A 24,617-nucleotide genomic window follows, 5' to 3' on the forward strand; every position below is an offset into this window, starting at 1 on the left:
TACAAGATATTATTTCAATATCTATAGATAGATAGATTTATTTATTTATTTTAAATCATTGTATTTTTATATATATATTTGCAGTAAATTTAAGTGTTAGTAGGTTCATACTCCTTACATGTAGTTGGTGGGAAATACACCATTTGGTTGTTTGTCAACCGCAAATAGAACCCACGAAGAAGAAAAAAAAAAACGAAGACGAAGAAGAATTAACATATAAAGACATATTTGTTAGGTTGTCGAGAGTATTTCTGTTGTGGATACAAACACTGTTGGGTGAGTTCCTCCGTGTTTATCCTGTATTGGTTTCAAACTGTGTTTACAGCACAGCGTTTACGGCTAAAACGTATTTCCAAAGCCTGAATTGGAGAAAACTGTCACGATATACTCTGTTCAGCCTTATTATTATGACCACCAGCTGCCGAACGGCTGTAATCAGCCGAAGCATAGACCATAGTCACTTAACACTTTTAAAACAAATTGAATAAATATAAAATATTTCTTTTACGAGACGTTAAGCATTTGGGGTCCCAAATTACGCGAAATAAGATTCATTCAAGAATAAATATAAAATACCAAAAATATGTGTAACACCTAAAAACAACCACATTATTTAGAAAATGTACCATTGCCATGTGTGCGTAATCTTTTAGATTTGCTTTAAAAACACACAGAAGAGACCATCTTATTCAGCTTTAAATCTTTATGTAGCAAAATCCAGTGTGACAGAGCAGAAAACTTACACAATTTCTTACCAGGCATCATGTTTAGTGCAGACTTCAGGAACGCTTAACAATAATACATTCTCAGAGAATCAGAAAATAATTATCTGTAGCTATTTAGGACAGAACATGGGAAAGATGCAGTGTCAGAATGGTTTTATGCACTAATCGATGTTAAAGCAGTCCATCCAACATGTGCGTCCAACAGAGGAGAGTAAGAGCTCCATGGTTAATAATCATAAAGAGCAGGGCCAGGGGTCTTAATGTGATAATTGTTTTAATCCAGTTCAGAAGTTGCTTAACCGTTTTATTTTTTATTTTGTTTTTGGCACATTGGTCAAGCTCTGAACATATTCTCCTACAAGATAGCTTTAAAAATATTTTATCCAATTAAATAATAGTACCTAGTTATATCACATAGCCCATACATGTAACAGAAATATACAACTAAAAGAACATGCTGGTATCATAATGATAAAACTAAAATGTAACGCCTCTTACACATTTTAACTAGGCCGTGGCTATTCATACACAGCGCCCGTCATTAGCCAGTTTCGGTGACGTGATAGGTGCACCACGTGACTTAAAATTCCGTCAGTTTTATTTTAGCTCATATTTATTTATAGCTACCCCGCTAACCCTTTTATTTCAGCCCTAACCTAGGAAATACCTTCAAATGTTTTTTTTTTTCTTTTTTTTTTTTTTCTCGTAAATGTATTTTTAAAGGTGTAATTTGCCATGTTAAAAATGTTAATTCAAATGAAAAAATATAATATGACTTAAGTGGGATTCAAACCCACATTAGCGGAAGGAAGAATCCTTGAGTGCGGCGCCTTAGACTACTCAGCCATCCTGGCACGGTGAAAAAACACAGGCACATTATGCTTATGTAGAAAAGGTCCGGAAAACATACGTTGCCATATCAATAGTCCCGGTGTCTATTGATACGTTTCCGTATCAATACACTTCGTTTTAACAAACTGCTAATGTGTAGTTTAAGCAGGCTTGTATATTTTGCCCTAACATTGTCAGTTACTAAACTGTTTCACTGTTATGATCTTCCCAGTGAGCGATGGCAGTGGAGGAATTTGTGTCCAAAACACTGGAGCTTCTGCAGGAGGAGAGAGAGGCCGAAATAGAGGAGACCAGGTGAGTGGCTCCATTATTGGGACATTGTCCATTTCAAAAACTTTGTCCACTAGTTAACTCATTCATTCACATATAAATGATAGCAGTCAGTTACAGATATCTAGACCGGGGCTATTTGGGGATCAGAATATAATCTAAACCAGGGGTTACCAACAGGGTGGCCACGGTTAGTACTTAGTAGAGTTAAATACTGCAGATAAAGTTTTAGTATTAAATTAAGCATCTTTAAATGCTTATTTTCACAGAAACATTGTGACAAATGGTTTATGATCAGTGGTATGTTGTATATAATTTGATAGATATACTGTATGTATATATATTTATGATATATTTCTAAAAACGCACAGTGGATTTTCTATGAAATGTAATAAAAATGAAACAATTGCCTAAATTGGGATAAATAAAGTGTTTCATGTTGAAACAAACATTTCCTACCTTTAATATGTTATGCTTTCATTTATTCAGACAACTGTATTTTCAGGAAATTTACTTTGATCTCCTGACATGTTTCGACTGTCAACTGCCAGTCTTCTGTAGAGGCGTCTGCTGATCGTTTTGATGTCTGAATAAATGAAACCGTAACATATTATTCAAAAATAAGACAAAAAAGCTTGCTGGAATTATTTCCTACCTTTTTAAGTTGCTGCTAGCCTTCCTTATTATTATCTTACCCTCTAATTAAAGTGAAACCATGAAAATTTAGTATTTCAGAGTTTCTTTTCTAACCGGTAGCCCTTCGGACTATACAGTACCTATGAAGTAGCTCAAAGTTTCAGAAAGTTTGAGAACCCCTGATCTAAACTGGCCTGTGGGGGAATGGGATGCTCTGGTAGGCCTTGTGTTTGACAGAATGTTGATTTTTAATTGCGGTTATTCTGGGTCTTATTAATTCTGCTCTCTCAGACTATGGCAGGAGAACGTTTCGCTGAAGGATCTTCAGAATAAAGGCGTGTGCCTCCTGAAGCTTCACGTTGGCAGTCAATCTACAGGTCTGTACGGTCGGACTATTGTCATCCTTGAGCCTCGAAAACATCTCGGCTTTTCATCCCTGCCGAGCAACAGCTTCGGACCAGGTGAGACTATTGAATAAATCCTCACTCGGCCATCTCTGCTATGGAAATCGAGGAGTGCCACAATTAAATAAATAAATACACAGTTTATTAATTAATTAAAAGTGTCAATAATTAAGTAAATGTGCCAATAATTAATTCAGTGTTTCAATAATTAATTAGATCCATTTTACATTTCATTTTCACTCTGTCATGATTGGAAAGAGTGAAGACCAAAGCAATGGATTTGGCTGGATTGATGTTAACCCTGCCCCCACAGACTGTGATGAGCGAGTTTGACAGATAAAATAATTCATGAAGTGCTGCAACACCAGATTATGAGATAAATAAACAAATAATCAAATATTTATACTTCATACTTTTTGGAATGAAAATAAAATTTATTTAATTATTGACACTTTTAATTAATTAATGAGCAGTGTATTTATTTATTTAATTGTGGCACTCCTCGTCCTCCATACTCTACAGGGTCCCCACCGTCATAAAATTACTGGAAAAGTTATGGAAATTAAAAAAATGATTTTCCAGTCTTGAAAAGTCATGGAATAATTTAACTGTTTTGGAAATACAGCATTTTTTTTTTATAATGTTTAAAATTCAACCTTACATTCAATAGCTGATGCACCGTTATTTAAAAAATATTGCAAAATGGGCATCAAAGGCAATTGCTCCATTGTACGATACTGTATGATAGATACGTGATGGACTCAACTTGCATTCCCTTTGCTGCATTTTTGCTACTAAACGTGACACACTCACAGACCTCTGTTACACTAGCACACTGGAAAGGCATGCTCATTTTTGCACTCCAATGTTCTTGAACAGATCTTAGCAATTCAGAACTACGAAGTCATGGAAATTTCGTAAAATATTTTGGAAAGTTTTTGAAAAATAATTTTGAAAAAAGTGTCTATTTGGATGTCCCTTTGCTGTAAGGGTGCAACGATTAGTCGACACTTTCGACAAAAATCGAGAACAGAATTAGTCAATGACAATTGTTGGCTACTAGGGGTGTCCTGATCCTATATTGATATCGGCTATCGTCCGATATCAGCCAGAAAACGAATATCGTGTTTTATCGGACTGCATCTAAAATCTGATATATTTTATATTATATTTATTCAATTGTAGAATACTGTAGATATTATGTTGAAGGTTAAAATTAATGTAACCAATTGGTTAATAATAAATAGGACAGTTTTTCTCATACCTACTGTTGCTGACTATTGTTCTCTGTTTGAGTAACATCACTTGATCAAACCTTTTCTAACATTCCACACTACAAAATAAGTAATAAAAGTATGTATGATTCGTGCAGATATCGTATCATATCGGTATCAGCCAATACTCAAGGCTGCAATATCGGTATCGTATCGGAAGTGGAAAAGTAGTATCGGTTACGTCATCATCGTGTTTTTCAAGCTGTGGACGGAGCTGAACATTGTTTTTTGATAGGAGTGGCTCATCTCACCTTCTGTATATCTTTGCTCAAAACTGTATGCACGTTACACCCTCAATTTAACTAAGAGTGACCCTAAAAACCTTGTTCCACAGGCCAAAATTGCCTCTTTTGTCAACAACTTATTATTCTCTGGAGCGCTACCTGGAGCTTTGATGTGTAAATGCTAATACTGAATCAGATTCTAGTGTTGATGTATGGAACCTGTTTACATTTCAAGTTGGGAATAGTTTTATTTATTTATTTGTTTATTTACTGTTTTTGTTTATCGTAATTTTTGTCATTACCGTGATAAATACCCAGAATTATTGAGATACATTTTTAGTCTATATTGCTTATCCCTAGTCTGGGAGCATTTCACCCATGACATATCATCTGATCAGTCAATTAATCGTTTCAATAATCAATGACTAGTTGACTATTAAAAAAAGTCATTAGTTGCAGCCCTACTTTGCTGACATGCAGTTATTTCTTTGGTTTTTAGGCGATATCGTTGGACTGTATGACGCTGCTGGATGCACAGCAGCCTCACAGATCTGTACAGGGATTGTGACACGAGCTCGCCAAACGTCCGTTAGCATAGCTTTAGATGAGCTAAAGGATGGGCTCACTTTCACTACAGATGGCCTTTACAACCTATTAAAGTTGGCCAATGACGTCACATACAAGCGGATGAAACGGTGAGTCCATCGATAGTAAAACGACCCTTCAGAGTGCAGATTGGGATTTGAAACCATCACATTGGATTGAGTATGTTGTGTCTGCAGATCCTTGAACATACTGAATGGATACAACAATGGACCAGCAGCTAGCCTCATTCATGTGTTATTTGGAAACTCAAAACCTTCATCTCCTTCTCAGACAAGTAAGTAAAGTTTGACTTTTTTTTTGTTTTTGTTGTTGCAAGATAGACTTACATACGCCTCAAGCCAGGGTTTAATAAACAGTGGTCCCTGTGCCAAATTTGGTCCACAGCTAGGGCTGCACAATTAATAAAATTTTAATTAGGCTTTACACCGATCTGATCGGCTATATCAGATCGGCCGATATTTTGCATTTTATGCAATTAATGTAATCGTCTAAATGTGCGTGTTTTTCAGCCCGAGGATGTTAAAATGGAGAGTCCTAAAGCGGAGCGATGCACTCCCGTTTACTTTAGCTTTCATACCGTAGACTTCTGTCTGTATCAGGGTGGTGGTGGACACAAATGTGCGCGTCTGTATGCACCTCACCTCCTCTGTGCACCTGTGAATACGGACTATAAGCAACAGCAGGTTTTGCGATGCCAGAGTCAGGAAATGTGTTTGTTCCTTTAATGCTGGCTGAGGCTTCACGTAGTTCCAGTGTGGTCTGCCTCCACAGCTTCATCTCCAACTCTCTTGTAGTCGACACAGCTGCTGTTCAGAGACTAAATTAAATGGTTTTCAAGTGCTGGAGTGAAGCTCACATTTACATATGCCATGTTTTTTGCAAGTGCTCGGTCTGCATCGTGTTTTTAAAAGCAAAGCCATGACGCTCTTGTGCTTGTAATGTTATGTTCAGGTCCTGCATGGAATTTCTTTAACTCTTCCACTCCCTCACAGTCACAAGGGTGCTTTTAGATCCAGTGGCGGCTGCTGGTCTTTCATGCAGGGGAAGCTCATTTTCTGCCTACTTCAGAAAATGTATCTGTTTATTTAAATGTGAATTCTAGTAGAATTCACATTTTGTTGTCAACAACTATTTGTAGATTATCACACACGCACGCGCGCGCACACGCATGCACGCGCGTAGCTGCTGCGCGCTGGAGTGTGAGTGTTTGGTCAAAAGTCTCACAACACAAGCAGTAACAGTCTCCACAAACACCAAAAACAGACACTAGGTTTGTCAGAAGTTAATTCGCTATGAGAGGATCAGCAAAGTCTCCGTGTCAACACAGAGCAACGGACTGAAATATTTGAAAAACCCGCCTGTGTGCTTACAACGTCATACTCTCTGATTGGCTCATTTCGCTGTCAATCAAAATTGAATTAGCCTGAGACAGATCATCCAATCATCATCCATTATTCCAGCGTCCGGAACAGACAGATCCAGCCCACTGCTCCATAGACCTCCTGTGAAGCCCGGCGTCCGATGGGCGGGACTAAGTGCGTCATAACCGAGCATTTATCCAATGAGCGTCTAGTTTGACTGCAGTGGATCAACCCCTAAATCCTCTCCCATTGAAGTCAATTGAAGCTGAACTTCACCACTGTTTATTAACACTGTGACGCTGCGGTAATGAATGAAGAACGTCACGCTGTCACTGTCAGTTTCCTGTTATAAGATGCTGATTCTGAACTAAACATACATGTGTTCTGTCATATATTTAGTCAATGAAATGTACACACAACACTACATATTTGACCACTGAATTTAGGGGAAGCTGAGGTTCCCTTGTAGTCTTAAAGCATCCGCCACTGTTTAGATCCTGTAACATGGTACAGTTCGGTTTTCCGTGAATCTGTATCAGGTAGTACAGACAGGAATTTGGTCCGTACCTAAAAAAAAAAAATCAACCTGAATTTATTTGATCAGATCGGTGATTGTTTTCTTTAAACACACCTATCGGTTAATCCTGATCGTGTAAAGCCACATTTTAATCGTGATTATGATTTTTGGCCTCCACGATTAAATCAACCTCATCGTTGGCAATTTTTACATTTAAAATGTGGGCTCTGCTTCATCTCTAATTAGCATAACATGTTGACAGTTTGGTGTTTCTTGCTCAAAACCTGTAGGCTTAAGCCTAATGTTCTTAACTTTTCTTTATATGCTACAATAGTTTTCAAGGAATTGCACTCTCTAACAGTGTATATAGTTAGCCCATAGTAAATTATTCCGTAAATTATCATTTTCTTTTAGTATTTATCATTATTTTTGTTTAAAGCTTTTATTTTGCACTATAAACTGTTCACATATTGTTTGATTAAAAGTAAATATAGATGTTTTCCCTAACAGGATGAATATTTGTGATTAATAATCGTGATTACAATATTGATCAAAATAATCTTGGTCATAATCGTGCAGCCCTACCAACAGCAATGTTATATTTTGCCACCTGAGCTCCAGCCATCAAGGCCTAAGTTTGTGTTGAAGTGATTTCTGTTAAAATGTTCAGATGTCCTCGAGGTGATGGAGGATTAAAATGAAGCCTGAGTTTGACTAAATCCAAACATTCTCTCTTTGTGTTTTTTTGATTGCTTGTACAGAGGAGGTTGAATTCTTTAACACAAACTTGGATGATTCCCAGAGAGAAGCAGTTTCATTTGCCCTTTCACAGCGAGAGTTGGCTGTGATTCACGGACCTCCAGGGACGGGAAAGACCACCACTGTGGTCGAGATAATCCTACAAGCTGTTAAACAAGGCCAAAAGGTGCTTAAAGCTGACATGCGTCTTCCGTCTATTTGTGCAAAGTTTAACCCAGGTTATATGAAGAGGAGAACAGGTAAACCCAGGCCACTGCTATTTACTGTAATCTGTATTATGGCTCAGTAAACCAACCAGGGACTCACACTAAATACATTGTTTAATGTGCATACTATGTACTACATAGTGTCTAACTACAAGTACAGAAAAATACAATTATTGTTTAGCATAATAATAGTCCCAAAAATCTGATTACAAGTGATAAAGATAAGACAACATAACCAACATGGCTTTTAATATTTGATGATGGCCATTTTCTGGGTTTTCTTTTCATACAACTTAAGGTCATAGATAGATTTATTGGGGAAATTTACTGTCATGACAGCTCACATCAGATAAAGTGCAGTAAAAAAAGACACCGGAAGGCAACACAGAAAAACCCAAAAGACACCCAAAAATAGTGCAATGAAGATCAATAAGCAATACAATAACAGAAGCTATATAGAAATAGAAAAAATAATATCAAAAGAATAAAAGATACAGATGTATATGTATTTACAGGCAGTGGCAAGGAGATATATTTACATAATTACAGACAGTACAATGCCCTACTATTTTATTGTATATTCGTACAGTGGTGTGAATGAATGACCTGCGGTAGCGCTCAGTCCTAAAATACACAATAATGAAATTTTTTTCACAAGTATTCTATAGATTTTTTTAAGCCTCTTATTCAGTCGACTAAATTCAGGATGTTCTTTTAAAATTAATTATGTCTGCTGTTCTTGTTTGCATTTTGTCCTAGTTTTAGTTAGGTGATAAAGTGTTTTTTGTTCATTTGCCCTACAGGTGCTGTGCTGCGCCCCCTCCAACGTAGCCGTGGATAACTTAGTGGAAAGGCTAGCGATGCACAAGGTGAAAGTGCTGAGGCTGGGTCACCCTGCCAGGCTGCTGGAGTCCATACAGAAACATTCTCTGGATGCCATCCTGGCTCACAGCGATAATGCTAACATCATAGCTGACATCCGGAAAGACATCGACAAAGCTTTTGTAAGAATTTAAACCCATTCATATTCCCACACATGCCTGTGAAGTTATTTTCTCAAGAATATGTGATGTTCTTTTCTTCCTAGCTGGGTATGAGGAAGGGTCAGGAGAAAGGAGAGCGTTTTAACGTCAGACGGGAGATCGGAGAGCTGCGAAAGGAGCTGAAAACCAGGGAAGCCACGGCCATTAGTCAAATCCTGAAAAGTGCTGATGTTGTTCTGTCAACCAACACAGGTAAGCGGACGCCGCATTGTTCAGAGCATCCTGCTGAAGTATAATACTTTTAGAGCACATTTTTCAAATGCTGACACGCGTGGTTCAAAACGGTTAAAAACACAATTAAAACAGAATGATGGGGGGAAAAATATGGGGAAGGTCTGCTGCAGCCACTTTGAAATCTATTGAAAATTATATAAAAAATATTAACAATAAAAAAAATACAAAAAAAAAACGATGATACCAAGAGAAGACATAAGATGTGACGACTGTGACGTGGATGACAACAGACAGTAGTACATGTGTTGTTTTTTCAGTTTTATTTCTTGATTTTTATTCTGCCCCTGGAATTTTGAGATTCTGCATTATTCTGTTCATAGTAACCTTTATATTTTGTGTAAGGTCCTGAGGTTCTTATGCAAAAGCACAAATGTTCTTGATTATAGTGAATTGCTGCAAACCTGATTGAGTCTTGTTGCAATATATCATCAAAGTACAAATATGTTATTTTATAATAAAATACTGATTTACCTGACAGAAGTCATTCAAAATGAAAAGATAAGATGTATTTCATGTAATGCTCTTTGTTGTTAGTATTGTGTCGTTCACTGTGCTCAGAGTGACAATGTGTGTTTCTACATTGAGATTATTTGTTAGTGTTGTGGTTGAATGAGCTTCATTTGAGACGTGTATGAAGTGTTTTGTTGATGAGAAACACTTTTGGGGATGAGATTAACTGTTGAGCTGAGATCATGATGGACATGAAGACTGTGTTATGAGTTATATATTATTATTAGAACATGTGACTTCAGTTTCGACAAATGCTTGTTCATCAGAAAACCTTGATCTTTGCAGGTGCCTGCGATGACGGTCCACTAAAGTTTCTGCCAGCGGAGCATTTTGATTGGGTGGTGATTGACGAGTGTGCTCAGGCTTTAGAGAGCAGCTGCTGGATCCCTCTGCTCAAAGCTCGCAAGTGCATCCTGGCCGGAGATTACAAGCAGCTCCCACCGACCATCAAATCCACTAAGTAAACAAACACCTTTCCTTATGCTCTGACTGCTGAAGATACACAGCTGTTTACAGCTGCTGATATCGATCAAATAAATCCTTCTTTACAGCTGTAAAGTAATTTGAGCACAATTATGTGTAGACTGGTGCATGTTTTTAAATTTTTTTTTGTGTAGAGCATTTCATACACAAGGCAATTCAATGTGCTTTACATGATCAAAAAATGCAGCAGAAAACATTCAACAGCCTAAAAATCAACAAGAACATTTAAAATCATCAGTAAAAACATTTAAAATCAGCAATAAAAAACATTTAAAGTCAGCAACAAACACATTACATCAACAACAACATGATCAAAAATCTCCCTCAGTCATACGCAGTAGAGAATAAGAGTCTTTCACTTTGATTTAAAAATGTTCCTATTGAAAGAAGTAATTTAGATAGTAATAATGATATTGAAATGTCTAATCTTGTCTTGCTTTGATTTATTTATTGCGTTTTTTAATATTGTATTTATACTACAAGTATGCCTACAAATGCTTTTTTATATGATATTTTGTAGTTTGTTTCTTTATTTTTTTCCAGTTATCCAAAAATTAACTTTATATTTGTTAATAATATATTTATAAACAATTTAGTTTGAGTTTATTCATTGACTTATTTTATAAGTTTACTAATAAAATTTCCTTTTTTTATTTGTAATTTATTTTTTATATAATATCATATACAATATAGATATAATGAGATTATAACATCCCTCAGCTCTGTAGTGCAGAATTAGTTTTATGTAATCTCAGTCTCACTAAGTAGCTTTTAAAAACATTTTTAATATATGTATCAGCAACTGGAAATGCTTCAGTGTCTTGTTGATTGTATGATCACTTAAACAGGTTTCATCGTCATTCATTAATTAAAATGTTTCTACTATGACACATATTCTGGAACTTGGTAAAGTATCTTTATGTGTTTTTACAGAGCTGCTTCTAAAGGCTTGTCTCTGAGTCTAATGGAACGACAGATCCAGATGTTTGGAGACTCTGTGGTGCGTATGCTAACGGTCCAGTACCGCATGAACAGCCTCATCATGGAGTGGGCTTCCAAAGAGATGTACCAGGGACGCCTCACCGCTCACAGCTCTGTGGAAAAGCATTTATTGAAGTGAGAGTCCCCGATGTTTCTGACGATACGTTAGCTTTGTATATCTATTAAAGCGTGTGTTCCTCACAGAGATCTTGGAGGCGTTGCTACAGTTGAAGAAACGTGTGAGCCACTGCTTCTCATCGACACAGCAGGATGTGGTCTGAGTGAGATGGAGGCTGCAGAGGAGCAATCCAAAGGAAACCAAGGTTGGAACTGTTTGATTTCACATGAACGATTTTGGGAAGTAATCTAATTGCAATTATTATTTTTTTTCAAGGTCAATAAATCAATGTAATGTGTTCTAATAAACAATATCAGATGTATTATACATAAATGGTTCTTTCTGCTTGGCTTATGTTAAGATAAAGGAAAATGAAGCATGAATTAATATTAAAGATGTTTGTAATATATTATTATTATTATTATTATTAATAATAATATTAAAGTTTATTTATCTACTTCAATTACAGTTGTAAACTTAAATACTTTGACATGCAGTCTTGTAAGTATTTGCCTTGACAACGTAAAAAAATTCTCCCAAACAGAAATAAAAACCAAAGTGCAGGAAAAATAAAGAAAACAAATATGTGCTTTAATGAATTGCAATTTTTTTTAGGGAAATCAAAGTCCCAATAAACACAAAATAAACAAGTGTATGTTATTATTAAACCTGAGGAAGGAAACAAAACTTTTTGAACACTAATAAAAAATATTATATTCACTCATTAAGAGCATTACACAACACACTAAATTATTTCCTCTGCATTTCACCCATACACCCTTCATGGGTAGCAGCGGCTGCCACAACATTGCGGGCAGTTCAGGAAGCAAATTTGTGGTGGAGGAGGATAGTCTCGAGTCACGTGGCCAGAATTTTATTTTTAATTTTTTACATTTTATTTTTTATTTTTCACATTTAATTGTTCAGCCATACATGAAAACAGCTGGTTTCTTTCTGTCTGTTTCCTCAGGGGAGGTGGACATTGTGGAGCTGCACATCAAGGCTTTGACTGAAGCTGGAGTTAAAGCCAAAGACATTGCTGTTATTGCTCCGTACAACTTACAAGTCAGTTTGAATCCATTGCATAAGTAAACAAAAAAAGAATTCCAGATTAAAATCTTATTTTATTTTCTGGCTTCCTCTCACTGTACAAAAACATGTATGTGAGGTTGATGGAAGTTTCTTCATTGCCTGTATCATTATATGATGTGTGAGTGATTAATGTATGTTTTCATTTGGGGTGTGCATTGTGATCAATCTTACGATACGATTCACTATTTTCGTGTCACAATATGATTATTTTTTGTTGCATGTTTACTTGAGAAAATATTGATCAAATTATCATTTTACATCAACTAAGACATTCAACAATATTTTAATTATGTATTACATTTAGTTCAAATATAATTATAAATACATTTATTTTTGAAAAACTATTGGCTATTTTGTCAATAATGATCTGTATTATATTTGTACAAGATATATATTTGTATTATTTATCTTTATTATTTTTGTGCTGTAATGTGTGTGTATTTAATCCTTATTTAATTAAGTCTTTTACTTAATTATGGACACCTTTCTTTCTTGTTTAGTGGTAATTATTTTTAGTTGTAATATTTTTTAAGCTTCTGGAACACAAATAATTTCCCCCTGCAGTAAATAAGTACTTATGATTCTGATACTTTGACTAGGATTTTAAGAAAAATAAACATTTTTCATTAACCTTTTACTTTAACTAAAGAAAGTCAGTGAACTTGTGAAAAAGAAAAAGGTCAAACTGTTGGCTGATTTGTTTATTTATTTTTTCAGGTGGATCTTATTCGTCAAAGGCTTTCATTGAGGCACCCTGAGCTGGAGATAAAGTCTGTAGACGGGTTTCAGGGCCGAGAAAAGGAAGCAGTGGTTTTGTCTTTGGTGCGGTCCAACAGAAAAGGTAAACTTTCAATGAGAATAAAGACACGTGTCCTTTTGTTACTCGCGGTGCTTTAAAGTCGACTCGCCTGTTATTTCAGGTGAGGTTGGATTTCTTGCTGAGGACCGCAGGATAAATGTGGCCGTTACTCGAGCCAGACGCCACATTGCTGTTGTGTGCGACACGCAGACGGTCCGGAAACATCCTTTTCTCAAGTCTCTCGTCGATCACATGAGTGAATTTGGCAAGGTCAGGACTGCATTTGAGTACATTCAAGACATTGTCCCACAGAACTACACCCGTAAGCAAGAAGGGACGAAAACAGCCCCCACCAGTGGCTCCACAGCCACCAAACACAAGACCGGAGACCAACCTGCCAGTAAGGGTAAACAAGGACAGAAAATGCCCTCCAACAAAAACTATAGAGAGATTACAGCTTCCTGTGAAAAGGAGAAAAAGTCCTGCATGTCTGAGAAAGAGCAGAAGAATAATGCCAGGTATACTGAGATCAGACAGCAGCTGGAGAGCTTCATGAAGGACTTAAAGCAAAAGGATTTACAGTTTCCGACATCATTTAACTCCCACGACCGTCTGCTGGTGCATCAGATCGCTGAAGAGCTGGGCCTGGTGCACATGAGCACAGGAGAGGGAGCAGAGCGCAGCGTCACTGTCTCCAGGAAGTTACCGTCCCCAACCACTGAGGAGCCAGTGACGGCTAGGAAAGATGATGATGAGGAGGAGGAGGAGGAGGAGGATTCAGCACCAGAGCCACAACAGGAGCCTGTGTGCCAACCTCCATTAGACCTGAAGAGTTTACATTTAGAGAGGATGAGGAGGGAGCAGCAGAAGAGAGAAGAAAAGTCTAAAGTTAAAGAGAAACAACAACAACCCACATCATCAAAGAAACCCAAAGGTTTGAATCCATTATAACATGGACAGAGGGGAAAGTAATGGATTACAACTACTCACGTGACTGTCATTAAGTTGCTTTTATGGGTACTGGTACTTTTTTTAGTATATTACTAAATATTAATACCGCAGTGGGGAAATTTACTGTCATGACAGCTCAATAAAGAAGACAACACACAGAAAAACCCAAAAGACACAAAAAATAAAACAATACAATAATATTAGCTATATATACAGTAAATATAAATAGAAGAAATATTATAAAAAGAATAAAGGACACAAATATATACATATTTACAGGTGGGGGCCAGGAGAGATGCCCTAGACTGTTTTATGGTCGTACAGCGGTGGGAATGAATGACCTGCGGTTAAGTACGTTTTAAAAGAAGTAAAGCAATTAGCTAACATATTGTCAACAATATCTGGGACTCTAACTTTAATTAGAATAAATTATGATTTTTTTTTTTGGTTTAAAATGATTAACAGACATAGTGAAACTACAAAAAATGAAATGCATCACATCATAGCTGACCAATCAGATTAAACGTAATGCACTGCGTCAAAACAGCATTTAATGGAGGTTATTTTTTCAGTTTTAGAGTTAATAAATGTATTCATACTTGGAGCCCGAGAATGTATTTATTTATTTTGAGATGAATTCATTGGTGTTATTTATTTGTGTATTTTTTAAATTGTATGTTTTTACAAACCTTTTATTGTATACAGATGCCTTTGTGGAAAATGAATTGGTTTCAATTGTGGTAGATTTGGTCTCTTCCTTTTAAAGTTTATACATGAGATGTTTACTGTATGCAAGGGTACCGTACCAAGATTTATTACAAAAAAATAAAAAGCGGGAGGTGAAAGTAACTAGTAACTTTTACTTTGAGTACTATTTAATTGAGCTACTTTTTACTTGTACTGGAGTATTTTATGTATGAGTAACAGTACTTCTACTTGAGTAGATGTATCACTACTCTTTACACCTCTGTCAACCATCTATAGGTATTGTTTAATAAATCGTTTACCTCACAGGGAAGAAGAAAACAAAGGCGGGCGTCTGTGACATTGTCGCCGCAGCAAAACCAGACGATGACTTTGATGCTCTCATCAGTGCCGTGGTGAAGGCTGAGAGCGTGTGCAGCTTTGTCAGGTGCAAAGCCTCCGTGCTAACACTGGGACAGCTCTGCATCTTCTGTAACAGGCAGTACTGCCTTAGTCATCATATACCAGAGGTAAGAGCAACAAATCAACCTTAAATTTTAAAACAAATTTGTGTACCCTTTGTTTTTTTGGTTATTCCGTTTTAAAACCAAATCAAAATGAAAGTGTGGTGTTTTTGGTTTACTGACTTAAAACCAAAACAGAAATACAGAAAATAAAGAAAGAAATTCTGTTTGTGAGATATTTGGATATTTATGGGTAAATTAGAGAGAGAACTGAAGTCCACTGCACCTGGTTTCTCTCTACAGGTCCTGGACCAGGTCTCCTCACACAATAAGACTGTTTAGGATTTATTTCAGCAATTTTCTTACGTTTATGTTTTGTTTGGTGGCGTTACGGTCCAAATAGTATCCAAATAAACTGGTGACTGACTATCAACTGTGAGGCTGGTGTGAGGAACAATAGATGTTTGAATCTCTACAATTTGACACTTTTGCAAAAACCATTACACAGCATTTTTGAGGGCAGTATAAATGTATATTTTGCATGTTATAATACCACTAGCCACTAACAGCAGCCGTCACACGTGGAAGTTGGTCACAAGAAACGAGGAGCACCAATAGATTCATTACACCTCTGGTTCTTTTAATCACGTATCGTGTGCTTTTCGTAACATCCATTTTTTGTTTTGATTTATTTTATGCATTATTAACATTTCAATTCACCAGCTTATCAGTAATGTGAGATATGCGTTGTTCTTTTTTTGTCCGAGAGTAAAAGTCCCCTCATCTGTGGGTCTGTAGCTGTTCCCACTCAATGTTCTTGAAGCCAAAGTACGGCGCTTAGGGGCACTTCCATCTTGCAAATTTGGAGCCAGAGTCTGCGCAGTAGGGCCCGGCGGGAGCACCCCTGGTAATACGCCCCGCCCATTTAGCGTATTGCCCTGAGGACTTGCGCAAGCCCAGCTGCGCCAAGAACATAAGTATCTTTCCCGCTGGAAATTCTACCAACAGCTTGTTCAGATCATAGAGGTTAGTACAAAACCACCATATATTTCCACTCGTATATCTAGTTAAATGGCGTCTCGGCTTTTTTTTATGACGTAACTGCTATTTACAAAGAGAGCTACGCAAGATCCGCGGCTGTCATTCATCGTCTTATGACGTCAAATAACTTATTTAAAACAAACTTCACAGAAAAATTAGCACTTGACCACAAAACAATTTTAATGGTATGAAATACAGCTTTTAGGACCCCTAAAAAATGTTCCATGCATTGTTGGTATTCCTAATTTATGTATAAACAGGCTTTAACCAACACATTATTTAGCAGCTGATCATAATATTAAGTCAGAATGCTGTATTTTGTAAGGATCAGGAGATCTGTGTGTAATCCTACATTCTGTGTATTGTGGTAATGTTTTAAAATAGCTTTGATTGACTTTGGTGGTGATGTCGGTTCTTTTTAGGTTCACGGATGTGGAGATAAAGCCAAGTCTCACGCCCGAATGAGAATCAGCAGAGAAGGCATTCTTTACGCTGGCAGCGGACAAAAAGACAAGTCCATGGACCCCAATAAGAAAGCCCACCTTCAAAGGAAACTAGACTCTAAACTGAAAGATATGGAGCTACAGAGAAAACCCAAAAGCAATGAGAAAACCAGCTAATGTTACCCATTAAAATAAATGAGAGATCACTCTACTTTGAGAAGTCGTTTCTTGTGTTTGTCTGCTGCTGCTGCTCTGGTTTCCAGTGCTCGCTCTAACTTTATCACCACTGGACAGATGGTGAGTGGAATCAAGTTCTCTCCGTCCTCCAACAATCCAGGGGAAAAATAAGGGAAAACCTTCTCTTTAAATTTACCTTTGAACGTGTGCAGCAAAGTCAAATCAGCCGCGTTGGTGAAAATGACTTTTCCTTTGTCGTAGTCCAGCTCCACACTAACCCTCACTGGCATCTGCTTTGGCGTTAGCTTAATGCAAGGCGTAGCCTGAGCACACAGAGTGTCTCCATTAGAGCGTCCTATTATCCAGAAGCCCTCAGACGGGGTGAGGAAGGTGGTAATCTTTCTCTTGATGGACTCGGAGGCCACGCCTATGTACCACTGCTTTCCTTGACCTACGTCCACGGTCCAGTGGTGTTTCCCAGAGGTGAAACCAGGAGCTCCCAGCACACACACTTGGCTGGTGCAGCGTTCAGGGTTGTCAGGGAGCGGCTGCTGTTTGCTGTAATGAACGCTGCGTAAATCAGGAGAAATCTTCAGATTGGAATGAGCCGTGTTTGGATCCAGAGTGATCGGAGCTGGAAAAAATAAACGGGTTTGTCAAAATAATGGAAACTTTCTCTGTGTAGTAACTCAGGGTTGGGGTGAATTATAATTGTAATATCAGAATCAGAAATACTTATATATAATATTTATCGGAGGGGGAAATTACTTGTTACATAGGCTCCAGAAATATTACAAATAAAAAGAATAAACACTAAATAAAGAGAAAGAAAAATGTATATAATTAAGTAAGACTGTTAATTAAATACAATTGCACACATTACAGTAGAAAAAGTGCTTTTCGACACACAGACACTTTACAGCATAAGAACAACAGGAAGTACATTGATTGCAGAAAGTATGACTTAGAAAAAAGAAATGAGTGAGTGGGTAGTTAAACATTAATAGCTGATTGAAACAGGTGAGTTTAATAATACAAATGTACAGATATATAAAAGAATCAAGGGGTTAGGCTTTATAATCAAAGAAAAAATATTGACTTTATAATTGTAGATGCCTTTGAAAATTCTATAAAAATTCCCACATTTTACCATTAACAAAACAAATTAATTCTAGGCCTATATTGACACAAAAAAGGCTCAGACGCCCACACCAAAAATATTGAAGTCTATATTTTCATTGATTAGGAAGCCTAACATGGTAACCAATACATAGGAAAGAAATTAGATGATAGATATTTGTTTTTATGTTTTTTTAGGACCTGTTATTAGAAATGCTAATGCAAGCGGAAGGTTAACATTTATTATGTTTTTATTTCATGCTCAGGAATTGTGATTAATTATAATTTGACTTTCTGAGGATAATAATAATTTAATTGTAATTGGAAAAAAAATGCTGGTCACTGTAATCGTACTTGAACATGGGTAATTGAGAACGTAATTGAAAAATGTTTGACCCCAACGATCGTGTAGTTCTTAATCCACCCACCGTCATAAATAGAGCTGGTCATAGCTTTCCACACTCTAACCCTGAGGGAAGCCAAGTGATCTGCATAGTTGATCAGAATATCTCGAACACACTGTGGCTGGTAAATGGGGGATTTGACCCTGAAAAACAATGAAAATTGTGGTTATTTACATTTATTTATTTTTTTGTTAATGTGAGGATTATTAGTGAAGAAGGGACAAACCTGAGCTTTGTCTCCTTAAATTCCTGTTGGAGAAAAGGTAAAAAGGTTTGAATCGTAATGAGATGTTACAAACCAGACATTGTATTTATTGGAGGTGTTCAGAGAAGAGTTTAATCAATGGAAGTGTTTTAAATTTGCTTGAAAAATAAACCATGTGTTTAGATGTAGCTTTTAGATGTTGTTTACTAGTGTCACCAAGTCTAAGATTTTCATTTTTGGGTAAATATTAACTCCAACTATGGGTCCCCAGGTCTGTGAAATAACCTATGACAACATCATGTTGCATATATTTAAAATTGCACAACTACTGTTATTACTTCCACATGTGTAAATCTTTTACGAGTGTAGTTTCCAATTTATCGTGAGAAAGGTTTGTTCATGTTTCAAGTTAGCACAATGAATAGATGATTTATTCTATGTATTCAGATAAGGCAAAGCCCACTTTTGGATTTAGAAGTTTGAAGATAAAGATATCCTTTATTCGTCCCACTAAGGGGAAATTATCATTTCAGTTGCATCCCCTCCAAGAAACATGAAAGACAATCACATGGAAGTACAGGAGCGGGAGGAACTGTGGGTCGCCACAAGGGCGGCTCCCCGTATGTCTTGGATGAGAAGTGAGAAAACGATGCTCCTTTAGTGAGGTGGGATTAGGAAAAATAGTGTAAGAAAAACACAATTACAACAAAAGTCAAGGACGGCACATGTGGGGGGATTGCAGCTAGCTGCTGGGGGGCGCATAAAGGTGCATCGCTCGCCCCTCCTGCTAACACTACGTGAGAGGGAAGGGGACGGGGGGCCAAAGAAGGCATTCAGTCAGAGATGTCAGTGTAGATGACTTTGTGTGTATGAGAAAGCCCGTTCACTTCATCTCTCACAGTTCTCAGTCTGTCGTCTGATGACGTGGAAACGACCTTGGAGAGATCTGACTCTGAAACAAAGATCCCAGGTGGTAGCAGTGATGGGGAGAGGAGGAGGGGACAGAGCGTCCTGGAGAATAGAGAAATAAACCAGCCTTGAGACGACTGGTTGTCTGGGGGAGCTAAAGAAGATAACAGTTGTTTTTGGCCAGGCTAAGCACAATTTCTGTCAGCCTTGAGTCTCTGGGTCTCGGAGCAATATATCCAATATGGTGGCCATTCTTTTTCAAGCCGGGTTGTCAACTTCTCCAAGTTAGATTCCATCCCACGTGGAAGCTCAAAGTTGCTTTGAGTTTGTTTTTCGCATGAGTCTGAGTGTTAAGAGCCCTGCACACTCCATCAGTCATGACAGGCAGCCTTCCCAAACAGCTGCCAACATTATCCGAACTTTTTGATAAATCAGAAAAACTGCCAGCTCCAATCAGCAGCACCTGTTATCATAATTAAAATTATGTCGATGTCTTCAACATTCTCAATGGAAAGGATAGACAGGCACACGACCCCCCACTTCTGCCAGGAGTCCATCGTGTATCTGGCTGCGAACGTTCCGTCAGGACAGGCAGGCTCACCTCTGCCCATTTTTTTTTGTTGAAAAAATTTGGTCAATTGCATTGAGAGACTGGCTGATCAATTCCATAATTTCGGTTTTGGATAGAGATGCAGAGAGATGTTAGATTCTGACAAAGGAGCAGCAAGCAGGGGCAGAAGGGAGCAAGAGAAAAAGTGTCCGCCTTTGTTGAGAAGAAGAAGAAGAAATGTTGCATGTACTTTTCCTAAGCACAAGTACATCTAAAAATCCTTGCCTTTAAAGCCGAGGTAGGCAACTTTTTCCTATTTTTCCTGTAAAATATAAGTTTTCTTGGAGTCATATTGTGTTTTTGTGCTGTCATTTTGCATTTTTTGGAGTAATTTTTGTGTTTTTCTGTTGTCGTTTTGCTTGTTTTGTTAGTACTCTGGGTTTGCGGAGTAAATTTTTGTGTTCGTGTCTTTTGGTGTACTTTTGTTGACATTTTCTGCAATTTAGTATATTTTTCTTGTGTATTACTTTTGTCGTTCTGTGTGATTTTAAGTATTTTCTGTGTTTTTCTCTTGTCTTTTAATGTATTTTCACACATTGTTGTAATTCTGTGGGGTTTTTTTGTATGTATTTTTCTCTCGTGTATTTTTCTGTCATTTTGCACATTTACTTTGGGGGCCGCATTAAAATAGACCGAGTTCCAAATGTGGCCCCTGGGCCGCCAGTTGCCTGTCTGTTTCAAAGAATAAAATATTCAAATTGGTTATATTTATGTATCCCAGAGATAAGCATATAAACAAGTATATATGAGGATCATAACAGGACTAAACATTAGGAATCAAACAGTTGACTTTCTAAATGCTCTATGATATCAGGCTGTAAACCCACCAATAGGAAGGGAACATCAGTGGCCTGGAGGTCTCGCTCAGCATCACTAATGGCAGAGGAAAGCCTTGTGATTTGGTCTCTGAGCATTTCCAGCTTTTTATTCATCACTTGAACCTTGGTTTCCTCCTCCTGTCTGAGCTGCTTCAGTCTTCTATTTTCTTCCTCTCGCAGGAACTGGTGGAGCTTTTCAAATTCATCTTTAATCGCCGTCTCGATCTCACATCGTTGAATCTATAGTGTTTGGGACATTGGTTAGTTAGGGCAGTAAACAAAAGAAGGTATTCCACTTGGTCTAAGGTCTGATATTTCACTGATTATGCTTTCAGTTTATTTGTTTGTTTGTTTCAGTGAAACAGCCTAGAAGCAAAAATGCTTATATGCCCAACATAAATCACAACATTCAAGTTACTTTTTTCAATAATACACACTAAAGAAATGCAAGCATTCAGCAAGTACATTTGAGTTGCCTTTTTTCAAATAATGCAAAAAAAAGATTTATTCTTATTCATTATTTATTTGTGTTTTAACTCTTTAACTTTATATTGTGGCATTTTCTTTTTGAAATTGAATAATGTGTCACACATTTTTATTTCTTTATCAACAATTTAACCCCTAGAACAGACAGATATCTTTGTTTTACTGCTAATCTTGCTTTTGTAAAATAAACGTAAATATTTCTCTTAGGCTGGTCTGGTCTGTAGTGAGAAGTATTTTTGAACACCTTTTGGAAGAGCATTTATATTTGCTTTGAACATTATCTGTGTTATTTTATAATAAACAATATCTTTAAATTTCCTAAATTTTGATTCAACAAATAATGGATGTGTGTGGTCATAATATCCAACTTTGTTTATCAATCATGTGGCCTTTTTTTTTTTTTTTTTTTTTTTTTTTTGCAATAAAACAAGATCATTTATTATAGTTTATCATTAAAGATTTAAAATGAAAACAAAAAAGTGCAGTTACCTGAATGTGGCTTTTAGTTTCCTCCCAGTTCATGTTTGTCTTGTGCAGAGTTCTCAGGTGTTTAGTCAAAAAGGTCAGACTGTCCATAATCTCAGCCTGGAATGTCAAAAGGTTTTTAGTTTTAAGATTATTAGATCATTTTTTAAGATAAATCCTAATATGTTTATTTAAAGTGAGGACTGACAAGTTTGTAGCTACAATGTAATTTTATTTGATTTACACAGTTATATGCAAAAATTGAAGCCAAAAACAAGACTGTTTCCTTATCTTATTTAGATTAAAAACTAGTATAATTTCCCTTCCCAACCCCCAGACCTAAAGCGGAATTAAAGAAAGGCGAATAAACCTGGTTTCCATGTAAACCTCAATTCAGAATTACAATTTCTATGTTAACGCAAAGCAGAACACTTTTATTCCGAATAATTTAATATTGAATAACTAATTCTGAATTTAAAAACATGATCTGATTGTGGCCATTGTTTGGCAAATGCTAATGCTATGTTATTGTTATTGCTAGGCCAATGCTAATGCTAAATGTTAAATCTAAATGTTAAATCTCAAATAGAAAATCTAAAAATAAATGTTAAATCTAAATCTTAAATGTTAAATTTAAATCTAAATGTTATATATTAAATTTTAATGTAAATTTAAATCTTAAATGTAAATCTTAAATGCTAAATCTAAATGTTAAATCTAAATGTTAAATCTAAATGCTAAATGTTGAATCTAAATCTAAATATTAAATCTAATTCTTAAAGGTTAAATCTAAACCTAAATCTTAAATCTAAACCTAAATCTTAAATCTAAATGTCACAGGTGAAACTAAATACTTAGCTAATTTGCAAACTCACCAGAAGTACCAAAATAAAAGCTTATTTTTTTCTTTAGATTTAATATCTAAAATGCTTTTTTAGACGTGGTTTATTTTAGCATGCGCAACTTCATAATTGGCACCCCATAGGCATAATGTTACATTTCTGAAGGGGTACGGACCATATACGGGACTGGGGAATGTTTGGGAACCACTGACAGAGGAAGCTGAAAAACCTTTATTTTTTTATTCATCCACTACCTTCTACTCAATGTCTTGTTGATTTACATATGTTCTATAACAGCCACATTATGTAATCATATTATTCATATCACTGAATCAGTAATTTGGTGTTTCACCAGCTGCTAACAATCATCAATAAAAAGTTGTTTGAGAAGCAGATCAGAGCCTTTCAAATCAGTGGTTCCCAAACTGGGGTACCTGTACCCCTAGAGGTACACACAGACATTTGTCAGTTTTTTTAACATTGTAGATTTTTTTTTTTTTACATGCACATAGACTTGTTTCTCATCTATCAATAATAATTTGTGGCAGAACTCTTTAAAACATACCAAAAGGTGAAGTTCAAATTCTAAAACGAGCAAAAAATAAGAAATAAATTAATAAAAAGGCCTAAATTCAAGGTTAACGTTAGAAGAGACACAGGAAAGAGTTTAGATGAGTCCTGCAGTCCTAATGTATAACTAGCTATGGGGTAAAGAAATAAAAGCTAAGGGCTACTTGGGGAAATAACATTTGGGAGACACTGTTTTAAACATAGACACAATAGTTAATACAGTTTGACTTTGTTCTGGAAAACTTGTTTTAAGCTTATGTAAGTCAACATTTGAGGTATTAACAGAATAAATAAATAAACCAACCCTTTTGTTCTGAGCTGCCTCTTCCACAGGACTGCACTCGTGAACTTTGTGCTGTTTGTTCACCCGACAGACGGCACAGATCAGCTCTTCATCATTATGACAAAATATCTGCATCTTCTCGTTGTGCTGAGGACAAACTTCTTCATTCCTCTGGGCCTGAAGTGCCTCAACCGCCAACTTCAACTCCAAATTAATGAGCGGCTTCCCCGAAGGTACCTCTAGGCCACACATGGGGCACACACGACTTATTGCACATTCCCAGAAATCGACCAAACACGCTCTGCAGAAACTGTGTTTACATTTTAAAATCACAGGAAGGGAAAAAATCCCACTGCACAGAGAGCAGATCAGGTCCTCCTCAGAGATGGAAGCCATTGAAGGTAAAAGTCCTTCTTCATCCGTAGATCGAATACAATGTTCTGGTATTCTTCCTGTAAAAGGAGTCAGCCGGGAATGCCTAACAGAATACCAGTAAATGTCATACAACTGGTACAACTGGTTACACACTGTACTCTATGCAGATACATGGAAGCTTAGTGCCTACTTGGAAATATCTCAGTGTTCACTCTCAGCACAGATGGTTATGCCAACCACCACAGACTTAAAAAAGATGGTGAAACTTTACTTGAAGTTTTATATATAAAGGCTGACATTATGCTGTCATTATTATGACATGACACCTGTCATTAGCATTAATAAGGTGTCGTTAGTAACCTTAACCCCAACTCTACTAGATCCCTCCACCTAACCAAAAAAATGCCAACATAGCTCCAAAGGTGTCATAATTTAGCAAACAATACTTAATGACAAATAATAACAGCCTTCATGGCACCTTATTCATGCTAATGACAGATAACGACAGCGTAATGTCAGCCTTTTGTATAAAACTTCAAGTAAAGATAATCAAACACCAGCCAAAAAAAAACAATTTTAAGTTTAAAACAATTATTTTTGAACACATGATTACAAAAAAGCTACTAAACTATGAACAGAATTTCAAAAAATATGAAAGTGTTGAATGTGTCTGTCCC

General features: G+C 36.6%; 2 protein-coding genes across 2 annotated transcripts; one reads left to right on the plus strand and one right to left on the minus strand.

Annotated features, from left to right (window-relative positions):
• The first annotated feature begins 13 nt into the window (after window positions 1–13).
• On the plus strand, window positions 14–16,888 carry ighmbp2 (immunoglobulin mu DNA binding protein 2). The gene is made up of 16 exons (XM_028449052.1): window positions 14–276; window positions 1,789–1,871; window positions 2,775–2,944; window positions 4,885–5,080; window positions 5,168–5,265; window positions 7,631–7,794; window positions 8,638–8,838; window positions 8,922–9,069; window positions 9,907–10,081; window positions 11,038–11,220; window positions 11,290–11,408; window positions 12,174–12,268; window positions 13,013–13,136; window positions 13,216–14,028; window positions 15,060–15,259; window positions 16,657–16,888. Exons 2-16 carry the CDS (start codon window positions 1,795–1,797, stop codon window positions 16,852–16,854), a joined length of 2,961 nt encoding a protein of 986 aa, XP_028304853.1. The 5' UTR covers window positions 14–276; window positions 1,789–1,794; the 3' UTR covers window positions 16,855–16,888.
• On the minus strand, window positions 16,394–24,030 carry LOC114464652 (zinc-binding protein A33-like). The gene is made up of 6 exons (XM_028449056.1): window positions 23,587–24,030; window positions 21,895–21,990; window positions 20,929–21,159; window positions 18,604–18,626; window positions 18,402–18,520; window positions 16,394–17,488 (listed from the first exon to the last, which is right to left on the minus strand). Exons 1-6 carry the CDS (start codon window positions 23,959–23,961, stop codon window positions 16,881–16,883), a joined length of 1,452 nt encoding a protein of 483 aa, XP_028304857.1. The 5' UTR covers window positions 23,962–24,030; the 3' UTR covers window positions 16,394–16,880.
• Window positions 24,031–24,617: the final 587 nt, after the last annotated feature.

The sequence above is a fragment of the Gouania willdenowi genome, chromosome 6 (assembly GCF_900634775.1).
Source record: "Gouania willdenowi chromosome 6, fGouWil2.1, whole genome shotgun sequence".
Taxonomy (NCBI): Eukaryota; Metazoa; Chordata; class Actinopteri; order Blenniiformes; family Gobiesocidae; genus Gouania; species Gouania willdenowi.

Excerpts from the sequence above, each read along its gene's own strand:
- ighmbp2 (XM_028449052.1), top strand. The coding sequence starts at position 1,795 with ATGGCAGTGGAGGAATTTGTGTCCAAAACACTGGAGCTTCTGCAGGAG. Across the intron at positions 9,070-9,906 it reads TGTTCTGTCAACCAACACAG|GTGCCTGCGATGACGGTCCA; the intron begins GTAAGCGGACGC and ends TGATCTTTGCAG. Across the intron at positions 11,409-12,173 it reads GCAATCCAAAGGAAACCAAG|GGGAGGTGGACATTGTGGAG; the intron begins GTTGGAACTGTT and ends CTGTTTCCTCAG.
- LOC114464652 (XM_028449056.1), bottom strand. The coding sequence starts at position 23,961 with ATGGCTTCCATCTCTGAGGAGGACCTGATCTGCTCTCTGTGCAGTGGG. Across the intron at positions 21,991-23,586 it reads AGGCAGCTCAGAACAAAAGG|GCTGAGATTATGGACAGTCT; the intron begins GTTGGTTTATTT and ends TTGACATTCCAG. Across the intron at positions 17,489-18,401 it reads GACCAGCTCTATTTATGACG|CTCCGATCACTCTGGATCCA; the intron begins GTGGGTGGATTA and ends TATTTTTTCCAG.